This window comes from Sinocyclocheilus grahami, unplaced genomic scaffold (genome assembly GCF_001515645.1).
Source record: "Sinocyclocheilus grahami isolate Dianchi unplaced genomic scaffold, SAMN03320097.WGS_v1.1 scaffold978.1, whole genome shotgun sequence".
NCBI lineage: Eukaryota > Metazoa > Chordata > Actinopteri > Cypriniformes > Cyprinidae > Sinocyclocheilus > Sinocyclocheilus grahami.
In genome coordinates this window covers 51,252-70,872 of record NW_015506157.1, presented here as the reverse complement: position 1 = coordinate 70,872, position 19,621 = coordinate 51,252, and the positions used below count along the sequence as shown (strand labels likewise).

At 38.6% G+C, this 19,621-nt stretch overlaps 2 protein-coding genes across 2 annotated transcripts in view; both read left to right on the top strand.

The window, feature by feature from the left end:
• LOC107565055 (collagen alpha-1(XXI) chain-like) overlaps nucleotides 1-4,290 on the top strand; it is a 90,854-nt gene extending 86,564 nt beyond the window's left edge. Inside the window, exons 29-30 of the mRNA XM_016250238.1 lie at nucleotides 2,598-2,675; nucleotides 3,444-4,290. Coding sequence (XP_016105724.1) covers nucleotides 2,598-2,675; nucleotides 3,444-3,631 — 266 coding nt within the window. The 3' untranslated portion in view covers nucleotides 3,632-4,290. The remainder of the gene's footprint in view (nucleotides 1-2,597; nucleotides 2,676-3,443) is intronic.
• A 4,115-nt stretch (nucleotides 4,291-8,405) lies between these two features.
• Nucleotides 8,406-19,364, top strand: LOC107565057 (bone morphogenetic protein 5-like). Its single transcript, XM_016250240.1, has 7 exons — nucleotides 8,406-8,421; nucleotides 8,801-8,993; nucleotides 13,054-13,202; nucleotides 15,832-16,029; nucleotides 18,193-18,269; nucleotides 18,365-18,475; nucleotides 18,789-19,364. Exons 1-7 carry the CDS (start codon nucleotides 8,406-8,408, stop codon nucleotides 18,936-18,938), a joined length of 894 nt encoding a protein of 297 aa, XP_016105726.1. The 3' UTR covers nucleotides 18,939-19,364.
• The last annotated feature ends 257 nt before the right edge of the window (nucleotides 19,365-19,621 follow it).

Here is a 19,621-nt window from a genome sequence, read left to right as displayed (position 1 = left end):
CCCGTGGAGCTCACACCGTGCTGATAGTGAGCTGAGGGTTAGCAGAGGGGCTGTCAGATGACAGTGGAGGAGGAGGCAGGGGCATGGGGGAGGGTGGGCATTTGTGAGCCTCCGGGCTTTCAGGACTGAACTCGGGAATGGGAGCCCTCCCTGGGCTGGACATGGAAACAGGAACTTTCTCTGGGCTAGACATGGGAACAGGAACTTTCTCTGGGCCAGACATGGGAACAGGAACTTTCTCAGGGCTAAACTCAGGGACTGGAGCCCTCTCTGGGCTAAACTCGGGGACTGGAGCTCTCTCTGGGCTAAACTCGGAGACTGGAGACCTCACTGGTATAAACTCGGGGACTGGAACCCTCTCTGGGCTAAACTCGGGGACTGGAGCCCTCTTTGGGCTAAATTCGGGGACTGGAGCCCTCACTGGGGTAAACTTGGTGACTGGAGTCCTCTCTGCGTTGGACTGGGAAACGGGAGCCCACTCAGGGCTGGACGGGACCAGCGGGGACGAAGGAGAGAGGAGAGGGGGCAAGTTGGCTTCTAGCTCAGTTTCCCAGTCTATAAGGTCCCCCTCGAAGTCCAGCAGTCCCAGCTGTATAATCAGCTCACCCTCAGCCATGGTGCAGTGGGCGGAGCTCCACTCCGTGCTCTCTCTGTCCACGGCATTCTCCCTCGTGGCGGGTTCTGTTGCCAGCTCTCGCACCTTGACTGATTTCACTTGCAGCTCCGCGGCGATCCGTTGCTCTGTCGCTCCATGCGGCAACGGCTCGTCGGCCGTGGTGGGCTCCGGCTCTCCATCAGCGGTGGGCTTGGGCACTGGGTCGGGAGTGTATCCGGCGAGATCATTCACTGGGCAGATGGTGAATGGCGATCCATTTCTCACCAGAATTCACTCCACGAAAGTGGTGAAATCTGCTCGAGGACCATCTTCGGACGACGGCGCTCTGCATGCAGTGTTCAGGCTGGCGTCATAGAACGCGCAGAGTCGTCCGGATAGCTGGTGAGTTCGGCGAGGGCCAGAAACAGTCTGGTGTGGCCCTCGAGCAATCTTTCTCCCTGCTCCAGCAGGAGTAGGAGGTATTCAGGGTGGGCAAGGGGATCCATGGACACAATGGAAGCAAAAGACATTGAGCAAAAAAACGGAAACAAAAATGGAGGGAACACACGGAGGTAACTGTTTTGATCTGGTATTCCGTCACGAGCGCTACTGTGTAGGAGCACAGAGTGAGGAACGAAGAGACATGGAGCAGACTTCAAACTAACAGACTTTAATAGACATGCAAAGGAACTAGGAACACACACGTAGCATTCAATACCAAACACAGAACTCTGAATAGGACTCACTTTAAATACACAGGACTAGAGGAGGGGATGATGAGAAACACCTGGAATTAATGAAACAATTAACATGGGAGAAAACTGGGTCATGGAGCACGTGGGAGAGGAAAAATACACCGATAGAGTCCAGGGTCGTGACAATATAGTGAAGAGGAAATTTAATGTTGGAGCAGAATTTGAGTGAACATCGTTTTACTGGTGAGCATGAGTAGTACTTGAGTGGAGCATTCACTTAGGCCATGAGCAAGTGAGTGGAGTGCTTTGGCATAGAGCACAATATTGAGTGAAGCATCTCTCCACTCTGCTTCACTCGCATGCTCTGGCATATACCAGTAGAAAAAATATTATTTGTATAGAAATAATAATAAGCAGACAAACATGATAAGCTGGATTTGATGTAAAATAAGTAATTTAAATATGTATTAGAATCAATAGCCAAGTTTTTATATATTATGTAAATGAAATTTGTAAATAAAATCATTTGATTCCAGACAGATGGGGGATATAAAGTGCCGGTAGTGGCTATAGAAACTGGTTGTATAATTCCAGTCACATAATTATGTTAATTACATAATTTCATTGTAATCTTTAATTATAGTAGCTACATGAGTAAAGAAAGTACAAAGACAAATTTCTATCTAACCCTATTTGGACAGGATTTGTTTTTTGAATAATGTTTGAGTTGACAGTTCACCACACATCTGTTATTTTAATCTATACATGTCTTACCTGATGCTGATATTAATATGACCAGTCATCGAAGTTACTGCGATATGATGTTGCTTAATTATATAATTCGATTTTATAATTTCATATTTCTATTAGTATTTTGACAGATACCATCCATATTAAAAAGTACCACATTAGGAAGATTAGTGCATAAACAATAGTTCAGGTTATGCTAAACACATGAGAAGCATTGAGATGATACAATATCAGTAAGCACTGACATTCACATTCAGACGTGATTAGATTTCTTAGTGGACCATTAATTTAGCCAAAAACTGAAGGTGATTTGCTCTGAAATTTTAACACATGGTGTGTGAGAAAAACATAGGCTTGACAGGTTTCGAATGGGATTTAAAACAAATTTCTCAAACTAATCCCATCCGAATAAGACTTATCAAATACATTTACCTACAGTAGCTTAAGGAAACTGAATGAATAGCTCACAAAGTGAAATCTGTTTCAGCATATATTTAATTGTAGATTGTTTGTTTTGAACACACAGAATATATATATTTTTTTCTGGCTATGTTTAGGTGATCCAGGAGAAGTGGGTGAGAAAGGAAATCAAGGACGCTCACAAATTGGAGACCCAGGTCTCCCAGGACCACCAGGTGAGCAAATGCAGCACCACTACTAACTTTTATTAATTCTAACTTCTATTAATTTTTGCCCTGAGGTTCTATTATGTATGTTAATAAAGTTTTTTGCTCGTTTGTTTGCAATAAATATAGTTTTCCATGGAAATGTCCCACTCTTTCTGGCCATAGTTGCCATGAAATGAGCAATAGAACTTCACTCTACTCTTGTTGTCAGGTCTAATATATTTGACTTGCCAATCTGTCAGTAGCATTCTCTTTGCAAAGGAAGGTTACAGTCTCCATAGTACTCCATGAACTCCAGATGGCACAGATAGCTTCTAACTCAATCTGACATAATTACATCATTATTCACATGGTGCAGCCGACTGGTTTCTTTTCACATCCACAGCCAATGAGGTTGCTGTTCGACATTATAAATCTTGGCTAGTGCTTACTGTAGCAGTTGCAGTTCGCTTCAGAAACCCTCCACCTTCCCCAGCTCCACCTGTATAGATCTGCAATATGGTGGTTATTTCATATGTTATATGTGCAGCAGCATTATTTCCTGCATGCTCACGTCTGTGGCTGCATTGGCAGCAGCAAGTCTCTGTACAGGTCTTGGCAGCAGCAGTGTAAGCAGTTATATTCCGCCAAGACCAAACACATCAACATTGCCATGTATATTACCGTGCCAAACTCTGAGAGTTGTTAGGACAGAAATGATGAGACTTATTTAATAATTAATGAAGTCAAGTAATATAGGCAGTCACATTACTTGACAGACACATTATTTTGTTTCAGGTCCAATGGGTCCACCAGGGGTTGGAAAACCAGGTCACCCAGGTAAGCCAGGCCCACCTGGTCACAACGGCGAGGAGGGGAAGAGGGGGCACCCCGGCGAGCCCGGTCAGCCAGGCGTGTGCCATCCTTCCATGTGCTACGGCGCAATGTTGCGAAGAGATCCTTTCAGTAAAGGGCCAAACTATTGACACAGCTTTGGCTGAAATGCAGACAGTCTGGTGCGGTGCTGCTCAGTGAATGAAAGAAAACAATAACAGCGACTCTTTCCAATCTCAGGATGATCATATTTTTCAAGAGTGTCTCACACTCATGGACACATGAAGTACCTCTTAAAATGTAAATAATATGATTTTGCTTACATTAACACCACCGATTGTCCATGACTCTATGTCTTTCTGTGTCACAAGCTGAGATGTGCCCATGATTTATTCACGCTGTTTGTCATGAGGCATGAAACGCACCAGCCTAATACTTGTGAAAAGCATCCTGTGTGAGGAGCTCTGCAACACTCGCAGTGGAAATTCTACCTAGACATCGACTTTCTTCCTCACTCTCTTGCTCCCCCAAGTGGCAATCAACCATCACCAGCCAATCATCTCGTTGTATTTATGAAGGTAGATTTACTGTCCATTTTGCATTTGTGTTTCTTTTTGGTCTGATGTTTCTTTTACTGCTTGCAAGCTTTTCATGGGAGGAGTGGGAGTTCTTCTGCAATGCTTCATGCTTTCTTTCCTATATTGACATCTCTCCGATATCTATAATAATTCTTGTCCCTTTAGGTAGTGCTTACTAGGGTTCCCACATCTTTTGACCAATGAATTTCCATGATTTTTTTTCAGGCATTTGTGATTACAGGAAACATTAAAAAAACAATCTTAAAATTTTAAATTATATCCTGTAATATTTTAGAGAACAAAATATATATACATATATTCAGTATAGAAATGTGTAAGATTTTATTCATATCCACGCCTTTACCAGGCCTGGGGTCACAATTTATAATGTTCTGATATTTCAGGTTTTCCATAGTCGTGGGAACTCTTTATTACACTTCAGATTACAAATGTGAGTGTGATTAGATAATATCTATATTAAATGTTTAAAAATGGTAAATTGAACACATTTATCATATACATTTTAATCCACCTTTCTCTACAGCAAATTGTCATGAAAGACAATTCTGAAAGCATTTTTTGTTTTTTTTACCCTTGGTTTATAAAGGGTGTGTAGTAGAGTGTAATAAAACTCACTTTCCCATAAATGTATAATTTTTTGTTATTTATAAGAACTGATATCACTTACCGCTTTTCCTGTGAAAGCGCTTTCTTATATTTTGCAGTGATTTTTTTTTAACTTCCATGTGTTTGAATGACTTTTGATAACATTAATTAAAAACTTTTTTTAATTATTTTTTGTTGCTGTTGTTGCTTCATGTTTTGTAACAAAAATATGACTTATGTGGGAAATGTATACTATAGTTTCCAGCATGCGATTTGCAGCAATCTTGCAATGTTCCACAACAATGTCATACATTAATAGTGGTCTGAGGCACATCCTGTGATAAATGATTTATTTACGTAGTTTAGGTAACAGGTGATCCAAACAAATTATTCCAATTGAGTATTACTGATTAAAAAGAGATTATGGTGAAATAGGTAACATGGCAGGATGATACCGCAGAAATTAACCATTAAAGATAAAATGCTACTAAAAACTTTTACTGTTAAAAATGCTGCTCTCCTGCAATTGCAGTTCCACTCCTAGATGTCACTGTTACTCTTTTCTTACATTTTGGATGTTTCCTACTAAGACTTGCCTTTTAGGTTTTCATTGGAGATAACCTAAAATGCTTCACTTTCATGTATTCAAGTGCCCTCACAGGGCTGACATACATTGGATTTTTACACTACAAGTCAAATGTTTGGACACACTCATTCTTTTTCACATTTTAGACAGTAAGTAGTCAAGTTTAGTTTAACACAGATTACGTCTAAACACAGACTGAAGTATGAAGTATGATATATATATATATATATATATATATATATAGTAAAAAATATAGCCTAGAATTTAGTATTGCATACTGTAGGTATTACATCCAGCCCAGCATCTATCCATATTAAGTTTGCAAACCTCACAATTGCAGATTTTTGCCACTGTAGAAGTTGAAATAATAATAACAGAAGTTTTGTCACAATATTACAGATTTAGTGCTTCACCAAGTTTATAAATTGTTAAATTATAGCCTATTGAATTTAGTAGACACACAGGAGTCTAGAAGGGCTGAACAAGCTTACATGGTTTGTTTAACAAAAGCAAAAGAAATAAAAAGAATATATATATATATATATTTAGATGATGTCAATTTTCTGGTTATTGAAGTGAAAACATCTCATTGGGGGGAAAAAAATGCTAGTTTCAATTAATGTAAGTACATTGTTTAGCAATGCTATGAAAATTCCATGGATAGCCTGTTTCACTTTGAGGCCGTTTGATCATGTCGTGCACTTTAATGATTATACATTTCTATTAGACTATTTTTTGCAAGTTTGTCTGCTAATAATAATTATTATTAAACAGTTTTATACTATTGCTAGGTCCTTGCAAACGTCTGTGCCTAAGTAATTCATATTTATGCCATAGATCATTTATTTGATTTCAAATACAGTGCCTTCTTTTGAATCCAGGGTTAAAATAGCAGGTGATTTATTTGATTTTTTTTCATATTACTGGAATATAGTCCTCCACATTTACGCTGTCCTTGAAAACTCTATAAACGGTGTATATATAGGACTGTATGGTTACTGGAAACTCCGAGGCAATTGCAGGTTAGAGAGAAAATAAAAATGTGGCTATAAAGAATGCCATTATAGCAGAATATACTTCTTAGAAAGCATACATGCACATACCGTAGCGAAGTGAGTAGAAGCAAATCATGAAGGACGTGTACATGCAGGGTTTGTTAATATCCTGTCGTTAGTAATAAATGCTTTTTGCCGTTATTTGAAGAATGCTGCGATAAGACGATAAGTGTACACTGAACTGTATACAACTTCAGTGGCTGACCTCTCACCTCACAGTTCATGTAAACTTATCAAGTGACTGTCTGACCTGAGGATAATTTGCCTTAATTACTTCCTGTTGTTAAGCAGAGGAAAGAGCTTAAAGAAAGTCTGCTTTTGGTCTAAATCTGGTAATCTGGTGCCAGTAGCTAGCCTTTTTTTCTTTCTTTGCTAATCTAATTTATGCTTTAGACGCTGATTTAGCCGTATTTTTGCTTGTTTTTCCATTAAAGGACATGACTTTAAAGGTCACTGCTTTGTTTATGGAGAGGATCAAATCCTACACCCAGATGAATCACAAAAATCTTGTATGGATTTGTTGTTTTTATGGAATTGTCTGAAAAATACAAAAGGGAGTTCAGTAAAAACACAGTTTGGGCCTCAGATATGGCAGAATAAATAAACGTGTGTGTTAAGGTAGAGTCCCCCATCATCACCTTAAATGCGCTCCATGTGTTTTCACTCAGGAGAATGAGGGCATGTACAGCGTCTGCTTTCAAAGCGCTGCAGCTCTTTCAATGTACAACGAGACTAATGTGCTAAAAGGATCCTGGATACGTTGCAGCCTAGCATGTCATAAAACCCAGCGATGCTGTAGTTCATGGGTTTAAAAAGCGGCTTGTCTATGGTAGAACGATCAAAGCGTACACTCATATTAAAGAAAAAAAGACAGCTATGAGAAGCGCAAATGAAGAATTGTGCTTAAGCCTCCATTTGGCTGAATAATTGCCATGCAGGCAAAACGTACTTTAACTTCTCCATTGATCTCTTGAAATGAATGCACTGAATTAATTCAATAATATCTCTGTATTGCACTGATGAAAGCACTAGATTCCCATCCTCTGTTCTTAATTAGCAGCCAGGATGCTGAAGTTGAGTCTGGCCGGCTGGTGTAACTGTGGCCTGCCCTCTGACCTCTCCGTGTTAAGTAACTACAGACTTTCACTGTAGATAAACTATCAGAGAAGCCGAGCTGCGCTCTTTCACCGGCACCACAAAGCAAACGCACTTCAGCTCTGCTGCTTCATGAGCAGTGCTGTATGTCTGCATTTCACTCTATGCAGGTTTTAGGCAATGCTTCAGAAATGAGAATTGCAGACTACATGGAATTGGCACAAAACGAAGCTCATTCTTCTTTAACCTTTGTGTTGCTTTGCATTTTGTCGTTCAGTAATACCAACAGTCAGTGTTTAGTTTTACAAACCCAACAGTTTCATGTCTAACTGGTTGGTAAAAGTAAAATTTTCAGCCTTTTCCGATATACCATTGCTTTTTTCCCCCTCAAACATTTCTTGTAATTAAAACGGGTTTTATGTAGGAATGTTCTGTAATAATGAGTCCTAAGAAGACAAAGAGTCAAACGTGCTTATCTTTATTGCCTTACAAAAACGTAACCATAGTTTCTGCCAAAACAACACAGACACTAATTTCTAGGAAACAAATTACTAATTCTACAAAAGAATGTTTATAAATGACGTTGCCCACTTATTCTTTCGTATCTCTATCTAATGCAAACACGCAGTATTCATGAAAGCTGCAGCAATAGCGATAATAACTTTTTTTGTGTTATGTATATATATATCTTTTTTTTTTTTTGGTAGAGATGGTGTGATCAGGTTGAGTGGCATATTTTCAGCAGGATCATTCACACCTCAGTTGGTGCCGTACTGAATGTTCAGAGGCCTGTTCAAGGGTTAAAACACACTGAATGCCATGCTTCATCATTATCTGGCAATGCAGTTTCTAGATATATAGAGGAAGCCTTATCTACTAGGCACCTCCAATATATCAAAAAGTTTGCTCGTTAAGGTTTCTACAATTTAGGACACTTTTAGGAGATAGCACTACATTTCTGACAGTGATAACATCTCACCCACATGGTATGTGCAGCAGATTAGGAATGGGAATCTTGGGAGGTCAGAATATTGGAGTAGAAAGCTTGTGATACATTGTTCACTCGAAATTTGTGTCTCGTCGGCTTTCCTCTGCTTACGCAGTGTGCTATTAGCGTAGGCCTGTTTTTCTTACCTGACAGCCCATTCATCATGGGCAGAGCATACAGGGAAGGGCTTGTGTAGCGGCTGCTACCTGTGCTTAGATGGCTGCTTTAATGGACTGGATACTGCTTTTGTTGGTCGTCCAAATGTTTGGATTAGGTGTGGAATGTTGACGATTTTGATGAATGACTTTTTAAAGACACTTTACATGTGTGCGATAGTTTTCCTCCGTCCTACAGTGTGAAACAAACAAGTCCCATATGCAGCTTGTCATTGTGCGCTTTGTGTTTCCGTGCAGTCGAGCGGGACAAGGATTTCTCCCATCACAGACGACACTACAGGGAGTTTCGTTTCGACCTGACTCAGATTCCGGAAGGTGAGGCAGTGACCGCCGCCGAGTTCAGGATTTATAAGGATCACAGTCACGTCAGATATGAGAACATCACACTCAAGGTCACCATATACCAAGTCATCAAAGAATATCCAAACAGGTGAGATCTTTCCCCATTTTACACTACCGTTCAAAAGTTTGGACACACTAGAGCCAATTAATGTTCCTTAAATTACTTTTTACAGAATGCAAAATGAAATAAAAGAACACAAACAGCACCTGCAAATAAAACGCCATTGTTAGCGGCCATAATTAATTCTCAGGGAATTCCCCACAACATCTTAATCAAAATGTCTGGATGAGTTGGAGCAGATGGAGCAAAGGAAAAGCAGCCAATAAGTGTCTAATGCATACAGTATGAACTTCTTCAAATCCATTTAATAAGCATCACAGAATGAACCTCAAGAACCTCACTTCTCGGTCACAGCATTATTTCATATTTTCACTTCATAGTAGTAATAAAGAATGAGTAACATGCCTTTTGACAGGTGGTGTAGTTTCCAAAAAAAGATAATGTTTCTTGCTAAAAATCTAAATAGAACATGCCAAAAATACAAACACTCCATCAAGTCTTGCACACTCTAAAGAAATAGATGGGCACCATATTGTGTAAAAAACGTTTTTTGATGTTTTTGAAAAAACGTTAGCTCACCAAGGCTGCATTTATTTGGTCAAAATACAATGAAGGCAGTAATACTGTGAAATATTGTTACAATTTAAAATAACTGTATTCTATTTAACTATACTGTAAAATGTAGTTTATTGCTGTGATCAAAGCTGAATTTTCAGCAGCCATTACTCCAGTCTTTAGTGTCACATGATCCTTCAGAAATCATTCTATAAAGTGCTGATTTGTATGCTTTAATAATATTTTTTACTGAAACATCATACATTTTTTTCAGGAAGAATAGAACGTGCAAAAGAACAGCATTTAAAAAAAAACAAAACAGAGTTGAAAAAGCATCAGTGGCAGTTTTTGCCCCAGAGTAACACGTTGAGTTTAAATTAAACCGGACTTCCAATTAAACCTGTAGGATAGTCTCTTAAAGCTCTGCCTGGTCTGTGAAACACTTTAGGCAGGCAATCAAGCGGGGAAAAAAAGGACATCCTGTTTACACGAGTGAGTCTGGAGTCTGTCTGGAGGTTTCCCTTGTGACGATTTAACTGAATGCATCAGGATGTTTTAAGACTGTAATTTGTCACCATTGAAAGACTGACAGTGGAACACAACGTCTCGGATTAGTCATCTTACTGTTTCAGAAATTATGTGGAAAAAGTTCAATACATTTGGCTAATATTAATGTAACATATTTTGGAACTTGTTCCAAGGAAGATGTTGTGTGACATGATTCAGGAACACGTGTCCCAAGCTTTGCTTTTACAACTACTGTAGGCTACCATATTTACTACAGGATCTATTAATATGTAACTAATATCATTGCTTTTGCTGAATGGGAAAAAATCCAGATGGCAGACTGGTATCTTTATCATTCTGAGTATTCCACAAGAAGATTTACTTTATGGAGTTTTAAAACCAAGGTTGAGGAGGAGCTAGTTCATTTGATCCTGTCAATCATTATGCAAGAGTATATAAACAGCTGCGTACCTCACTACCATGATGACTCTTCCAGCATCCCTCCATCACCCCATCTCCTGCCTTAAATCTATCCATTCATTACTACATTTGTGATTATGTAATCCTCGAACTTGAGCGCTCTGTTTTGCACAGCAAGCTAAATCTGTTCACCTAGCTGGGTTAGTCCATAATTGACCCAAAGTTGGGTTGAAACAACCCAGCATTTTTAGAGTGTATAAACCTCACATTTCAATTCATTGTTCAAAAGATGAGAGAACCAAGATTATATTATAGATATTGAACCTGTTACATTGCTCATGTCAGTGTAGCTCAATAGGGTTTGAGTTAGAATGGTCCTTCTCAACATCTAAAGTATGGGAGGTCCAACCTGTGCCTTTAATTCACAAAGAAAGATTGCATAGTCATTGTGGAATGATGTATGGAAACATTTTTACTATCCTTTTTTTTAGGATGTATCCATCTGGGCTCAACTAAAAGACCATGACATCAGTTCAACTCTGTTCTGTAAGGTTCAGACCACCTCTTGTCCGCTAGGAACGATTTCGCATAACCAGAGCTCACCTGACAAAGCGAAGCAAACCTGTTCTTCCTCAGTCTCACCAGATATGCTTGCTGGTAATGGCCATGGATAAAGCTTTCCATTAACAGCTCATTTGCAACTTCCAGCACTTATGAAAGTCTTGAAAGTCCATCAGTTATCACTCTTTGCGTATCTCGACTGCTTGTCAGAGTGCTTGCACCCCAGACAGGGCCATCTGGCCTTAATAGAGGGCCTCTGCGTCAAGAGACTTCCAAAGCTTCCTAAAAGTGAGTCTGTGCCCACCTGCCTCTTCACGGTTCTAATGGTCTTCTAATCTAGATTGAGAGCCGTGACTTATCTTGAGTCATACATGGGCACACCATAGACAGGGCCTTTTCTCACCATGAATGAATGCAGCTGAAACATTTAAGCGGAGATACGGCTCTCTTGGGGCAATGAAACAGGGGTTTATAATGGATTCTGCCATCAGAGGCCCTGGAACCCTTCCTCATGGCTGTGTTTATGAGGCGTCCATGTCCCACAACTTCACACATTCACTCCTGTGTCCGTACTGTGATTTTCCTGTGATTAGTGGAATTTAGTGTTTCACAGCTTAGCACCCACTTCTTATAGCCTGCCAAAGCTGTGAGTGTTAAAGACATGGAGGTAAATGAAACATAACACCTTTACAAAACAGTGTTGTGGAGGTGCACAGTACTTTGATACCATAATGGTTAGGATTGGGAATAGAGAACCACTTCTTATTCAAAACTAGTTCAATTTATAGTCCAAATTCTTAGTTTCTGTTCAGCAGAGTAAAATCTGAATTTAATGAAAGCAAACGACACAGTAAATAGACCTTGCATGTTTCTAGTGCATTGTCCTCTCTGGCTTTTCGCCGTTTGATGGAGTCCAACTCGCAAGTGTCTCTAATGAGCCGAATTGTTTTAATGAATTGACTCATAAATCAGTCTGAAACTCACGAGTTCACTATTTGTGTGAATCAGTCTGATGACTCACTCGCTGGCTGAATCAGTCTTGACTTTTTCACTGAACCGCAAGTCATTACCTTTGTCATGTCCAACTGGAAATGAACCAAGAACTTTTAATGTGTTATGTTGAACTGAAGGCTCATGAGACTTTAGTGTAATTACCAACTGGTTGTTAACATGGCAAAGTGCAATTGAAGATTAACATTCAGAAGAAATTTGTTGACAGATGGTCCTCTAATAAAAAGAAAATACCATTGTTTTTGTTTAGAATATTTGGTTCAGGACAAATTATTCATGGGTTTGCACTTTTTGAAGTGCTCAAAGAATCGTCAATAGGGGAATCAGAATATTTAACAGATGGCAACACCACAGTACTGTGGAACTGAATGATTGATTTACCATTAGCCATGGTATTCACATGCAACTCCAAGGTACTTCAAAGAATTCCATGATACTTGCTGAGTTCTGAGAACTTGTCTTAGGGTCTGTTTTCATCTCTCCCTGTCTTTTGAGGTCAGTGTCCTGTATATGATGCACAGATCGCCTACTTTATGTCAGTTGTATTGGCTTGGCCACGCCAAAGTTGAAAAGAAAATGAGAATATTGAGTTGTAACAGGGACACAGAATGCGGTGGTGTGCTGCTCTCGCCTTCGTTGCGGCATGCTGGGACGTGCCACTGTCTCTGATCATTTTTCCTGTCTGTGAGATCAGGGCCGCTGTCTCACTGTGTGGCCCATGTGCTGTTTTGGAACGTCAGTTAAGTAGATGAACAGGAATGGCGTGTTGACAAAATTGTGGTCGAGATGAAAAGGAAGGCCTTAAAGAAAATTTGGTTGCACTCTTTTCAATATTTGTTTTTCTATGTTATATTCAACATTGCTAATTAAGATGCAGAATGACTGCAATTAGCAAAATCCAACTCATTTATCTCGGATGCTAAACATGTCATTACAGTTTAACATTCATCTATTTGTGGCGGACAGTGAAATATTATATTCAAAAATATCATGTAAATCACATTGTCATAGTACATTCTTATTGCCTCATTAGGGATGCTGAAACATTTCTCCTGGACTCCAAAAAGATCCGCGCTACTGATGGGGGGTGGCTGGTGTTTGACATCACGGCCACCAGTAATCACTGGGTCCTGAACCCGCAGCAGAACATGGGCCTGCAGCTCTCCGTGGAGACCACTGACGGTAAGACAGGGACATCTGTGCTTTAATTAAGGACACTCACACAGTTTATGCTGTGTCAGAGAATGCATTCAGAGGATGGTACTGGAAACTGGAGTATCAGCGCTGGGTAGATTACTTACAAATTGTAGTCCATTATTACATGATGAAAACTTTAGTTAGTAACGTAATCTTGGTTACTCATTTTAGGTACTGTATTGTGACTACATTTTAGATCCCTTTTTATCTAACTTGTTTTAAACTTACCATGACATTTACTTATATTGACATAAAAATATTTTTTTTGATATCAACATCAAACATTACATTAAAGGGTTAGTTCACCCAAAAATAAAAATTCTGTCATTAATTACTCACCCTCATGTCGTTTCAAACCCGTAAGAACTTCGTTCATCTTCGGAACACAAATTAAGATATTTTTTGATGGAATCCGAGAGCTCTCTGACCCTCCCATAGACAGCAACACAACTGTAATGTTCCCAAGTCCAGAAACGTAGCAAGGAGATCGGTAAAATAATCCATGTGACATCAGTGGTTCAACCGTAATTATACGAAGCTACGAGAATACTTTTTGTGTGCAAAAGAAAATTTTTTTTTATTCACTTTATTCAACAATTTGTCTCCTCTGCATCACCCTGGTGCCATTTCGGAGAATATCCGCTGGAAGTAAAAACGCAGCTGACACAGAACAGCATATGTTGTTTATGTCCAGCGGATATTCTCCAAAATAGCGCTACAGGGTGATGCGGAGGAGACGAATTGTTGAATAAAGTCGTAAAGTCTTAAATACTCACGGCACCGTATCGCCATATGCATTGGCAGTAGCAAGTTCCTGTACTTGCTTGCAGCAGCAGCAATAATCTACAACTACAACAATAACCAACAGCAGCAGCAATTCAGCAGCAGCGTAGCAGATCTGTTCCGCCAAGACCAAATGTATTAACATTGTCATATCCATCACCATGCTAAAATGTTCAGAGAGTTGTCATGATTGAATTATGTTTCATACATGGTCTAATTGCTTGAGCGGTGCGGTTTTCCACCCAAATTCAGAAGCATGATTTGCAGATTTACTTGGATTTTTCTTGGAAATACATCTGAAAAAACGCGGTCGTCTTATATTCAGTGTCTAGACTTTGACATGTCAATAATACACCCACAACAATAGGTGGCGCCAAATACGCATTAAAACGAGTGTGCCATAAAATACGTAATGTAATGCGTGTTGTAAAGATCGCGAGAAAAAACAAAAGAGAAAGAAATACAGCTGCATGAGTCGTGACTGTCACGTTAGCCTGATGGGACCAAACTCCCTTTGTGATTTTAAAACGTAAGACAGTACCCAGATTTGAAGACTACAGTAAGATTTAACTTCTACTGTTCTACAACTTCTACTTGTGAAGGTGGGTCATAACAATTTGAGTATTAGTATTAGTAACCAGGGGTACGTTCCCCAAAAGCATTGTAGGCCAACTATGGTCATGAGTTCCATCAGTACCAACATAGTTCAATGATTTGGTGTTTCCCAAAATCATAGTTCCATTGGAAAACAGCATCACAAAAAATGTGTGGTTGGAAATATAGCTTTCAATCTGTGGTTAAAAGCATAGATTTTGGTAGGCTACTATTAGATGGATAGCCCAAATGTCTTAATTCAGATGGGCTACCTGCTACATGCTCTTCAAAAATGCTGTTTTTGAAGAGCATGCATGTGCTGTAGTGTGATAGTGTGATGTAAGAGGCAACCTGCAATTGAATCACACATCTGGAAATAAAGCAATAAAACATCAGATAACAAAAAGCCCTTAGAATAATCTGGCATTAATTAATTAACTCTCAAACCAATTAATTAACATAAGTTATTACTCCACCTGTGTGGCATCATTTACAACACTTCTATATTGTTGAACCAACGTGGTTTGAATGTCGGATGTATGACAAATTTACTACCGGTTCAGGACTACCTAATTGATTTTTTCAGTGAAGCATTGTAATGCGGTGTTTATGTAGAGAGTTACACCATTGTAGGGGAAACTCTAGATTAAATATGTGGAACTGCGAATGTGGGATGTGTTTTGTATTTAGTGGAGCTTTACAATAAATGCCTGCCAGACTACCATTGCTCTATGTAAATAATGTGTTGGGTAATTTATTGAATGATAAACATTTGGTCACTTTAAAGACAGCGCTACATTTTAGTGTTCTTTCCTGCGTGTGCTTTATTGTTTTGATTATTGCTGCATACTCGTTTTACTGGAAATAAGGACCATGAAATGCAGCTGGTGTTATTTCCATTCACATATTCATTATATTAGCTTAAAAACAGACACGTTTACCAGCGTGAGACTTCACAAAAGTATCATCTTTGAGTCACGACTACGCCCAGTGTTTCCTCTTTCTTAAATGGGAACCTGATGCCATGAAGTTGTCTGCATTTTAGGATCAGTTTTCAGCCCTATCCCTCTCAGTTTGACATGTACACAATCACTACAGTATCTGTGTGGACCATAGAAACTGTCGTACATAGTTGTGTTGATGTTGCTACCCAGGAAGAGGTTTCCATGCCTTAATCAAGGCTGTTTGTCTAATGTTGATCTCTGTAATCGGATGCATACATCTGTTTGATTTTCAGGTAGAAGCATCAACATGAAATCTGCTGGCATCATCGGGAGGAACGGACCTCAGTCCAAACAGCCATTCCTGGTTGCTTTTTTCAAAGCCAGTGAGGTTCTGCTCCGTTCTGTAAGAGCCACAGGAAGCAAGAGGAAGAGCCACAACAGAAACAAAAGCAGAACACAACAGAAATCTTCGCCAGCTCTCAAAAGTGGAGGTAAAAACATTCAGAAGTGCTGTATGCAATGTTTTTCACTTATCTAGCTTCCACTAGACACAGAGCAGCTACAGCTCACTTTCTTCATGCACATACATATTACACAAAAAAAAATTCAGCAGTTTCTTGATCTCACAACAGATCACTGGATCAAACTAATTGAACTACTCACTGGATTTACGAAATGTGTCAAGTTAGTGACATCAAATCTACTAAAGATACTCAAGGCACATTGTAAGAAGGTGCTTATGGAGAATGTTGTGCCGTTATATCCTCCTGAGACCCAGCTATGGAGTTTTTGCCTCTGTAGTGGACATTTTATTTGAGTGAATTTCTCAGAGACGCGACATGTCACAGTTGTAAGTCTGGATGTCCTGTACGGAGCACATTCAGGGCTTTTCAGAGATACCAAATGATTGGATGTTTCACCGTAACCACTCCCTCTCCTTGCTCTTTAAAAATGCCTGACATTAATTTAGTGATATAAGTGTACATCCTTATGGAAATATGATAATATTTTGTAATTACAATTTAAATCTGATTAATTTTCAAATTGTTTGTCATAAATCAACATCTCAGGAATCAGCAGTTTCTTGATCTCACAACAGATCACTGGATCAAACTAATTGAACTACTCACTGGATTTACGAAATGTGTCAAGTTAGTGACATCAAATCTACTAAAGATACTCAAGGCACATTGTAAGAAGGTGCTTATGGAGAATGTTGTGCCGTTATATCCTCCTGAGACCCAGCTATGGAGTTTTTGCCTCTGTAGTGGACATTATATTTGAGTGAATTTCTCAGAGACGCGACATGTCACAGTTGTAAGTCTGGATGTCCTGTACGGAGCACATTCAGGGCTTTTCAGAGATACCAAATGATTGGATGTTTCACCGTGACCACTCCCTCTCCTTGCTCTTTAAAAATGCCTGACATTAATTTAGTGATAAATGATAATATTTTGTAATTACAATTTAAATCTGATTAATTTTCAAATTGTTTGTCATAAATCAACATCTCAGGAAAATGTTATGGGGTTTCAAATCAAAATATGAGCTTCTGTTATGAAACAGGGCATAATTTCATACATGTCTACTGTAGAGGACACCAGGACTAAAAGCATGTTTATTACACATTTTGGGAGACAAAAGAATTGAATAGGAAAGCAAATTATATATCAATATTCTTATGAAATATTAGATATTATTATGAACATCTGGCCAATTACTACTCCCATTATTACACTTCTTTTTTCAACATGCTGTCCCAACAGCACTTTAATATGCAAATTAGATACAGTGTATAGATAACATTGTGCTTAATGGGAAAACCAGTTTATGGAATTTTTACACACATATTGCATAAAGCAAAATGGTATATCAAAAAAAATTGTTATATATTTTATAACATAGTTGAGAACCATACTTAAACAAAGTTAGTTATAAAAAATCCTGAAACCTAAAAATTGATTGGTTATAAATTGGTTTTATTTTTATAAAAACTGAGTCCTGGTGTCCTCTACAGAGGACATAGCATAACATATAAATAAAATATAATTTTTCAAAAATGTTATTTTATCATTTTTGTATTATGCTCTAAACAATGTAATGACATGAAAACATAATAAACTCACAAAGCTTTTTATTACTGGTTCTCAGGAGGATATGATTGTTTTTTTCAAGTGTTTCAGATAAACCATGGCAGGTGAAAACAAAAAGAACTCTGGTTCACATTACTTGTCAGTCAGATTACAGTCATGTCACTTCTTTGCTGTTTACAGAGGCTAGGGCCGCCACAGAAAGGTGTGATTTCCTAGGGTTCCTATTTCAGTAATACCTGTCATATTTTAGGGATATTTTCTGTAGACTATTATCACTTACAACATCGCTCATTTGCATTTAATACGTAGCAGTTGTTTTATTCCACAGTTCTAGATGACTCACATGAGAAATACCTGCTGAGCTTTCCTGATGTTTTCTAAATGTAGGCCCCTTTGCTGCCATCAAATTACTGAGTATTTACTGCATTCAGAGTCTGTATACAAAGACGTCCTGCCAGCTGCAAACATAGAGCACACTGAGCCCACACACACTCCTAGACTAAACAACACGACTACTTCAGTGTTTGAAGGCTCAACCTCCGTTTTGTTGCTGTTATCTAGATCAGAACACCAGTGAACAGAGACAAGCCTGCAAGAAGCATGAACTTTACGTGAGCTTCCGTGACTTAGGATGGCAGGTAAATGCATGCAAGACATCAATCAATTACAAGACTGCACAGCATGATTGCTTCACTCAACCAGAGAATTCATCTCTGTCTGTCTGTCATTTTAGGATTGGATTATTGCTCCAGAGGGCTATGCAGCCTTTTATTGTGATGGAGAATGTTCATTTCCACTCAATGCACATATGAATGCGACAAACCATGCGATTGTGCAGACCTTGGTAAGCCTCCTTCGTGTCATCATAGAGTATTTGTAAAAAAAAAAGTATAGAAGCAGCTCCAAAAATGAGACCTAAAATGGACAGCAGTTTTGTATGATATATATATCAGATATATCATAGCAGATATGTATGTACTGTATGTATGTACATCAACTTTTGGTCCTAGTTCATGTATTTCATGGTAAAATTAATACATTTCATTGTTTAGTTTGAAAGATATTTTTGTTTGATAAACCATTTTTTGTTACTATGTGGTCTCCATTTAAAGTCCACTCCCACATATCATACATTTCTCTTTTTTTTCTCGTCATAGGTCCATCTAATGTTTCCTGATAATGTGCCAAAGCCTTGCTGTGCACCGACCAAACTGAATGCCATATCGGTGCTGTATTTTGATGACAGCTCAAATGTAATTCTGAAGAAGTACAGGAATATGGTGGTGAGGTCCTGTGGATGTCATTGAGGACATTGAGGAGCTTCTGTGTCATATTGCTGGAATAACATATCAAAAGAAATAGTTTTTGACATTTGATGTACAGTATTATGTATATATTAGCTCACGATTCCTCTTATTTATTTGGCTTTGTTTTGTAATAACGTTTTTTAAAATTTTTATATGAGAGATGTAGATGAGTTACCACTCTTTACCACAGATCCATAGCTGATTGCTCTTTCTCTGAGAATATGTTAAAGAGTTAGGCCAGTTAGAGAGAGTTGTACAGGATCAAGTATAATTTCCTTTCTTTAGATTACATGTCAAGTTCATAAGCAACCACTCCAAAACAGAACTGCTGCTATTTTACAAAATAAATGTAAATGCCTTAAACTCTGTCACCTAATCACATTTTTTTTATGTGGGGAAAACAGCCATATTGGATTTTGCAAGCAATTAAACAAACACATTTGACAGCTCAAATGTAATTCTGAAGAAGTACAGGAATATGGTGGTGAGGTCCTGTGGATGTCATTGAGGACATTGAGGAGCTTCTGTGTCATATTGCTGGAATAACATATCAAAAGAAATAGTTTTTGACATTTGATGTACAGTATTATGTATATATTAGCTCACGATTCCTCTTATTTATTTGGCTTTGTTTTGTAATAACGTTTTTTAAAATTTTTATATGAGAGATGTAGATGAGTTAC

Coding starts and splice junctions, on each gene's coding strand:
- LOC107565057 (XM_016250240.1), top strand. Junction 13,203..15,831: donor CTCCGTGGAGACCACTGACG/GTAAGACAGGGA, acceptor TTTGATTTTCAG/GTAGAAGCATCAACATGAAA. Junction 16,030..18,192: donor GCCAGCTCTCAAAAGTGGAG/GTAAAAACATTC, acceptor GCTGTTATCTAG/ATCAGAACACCAGTGAACAG.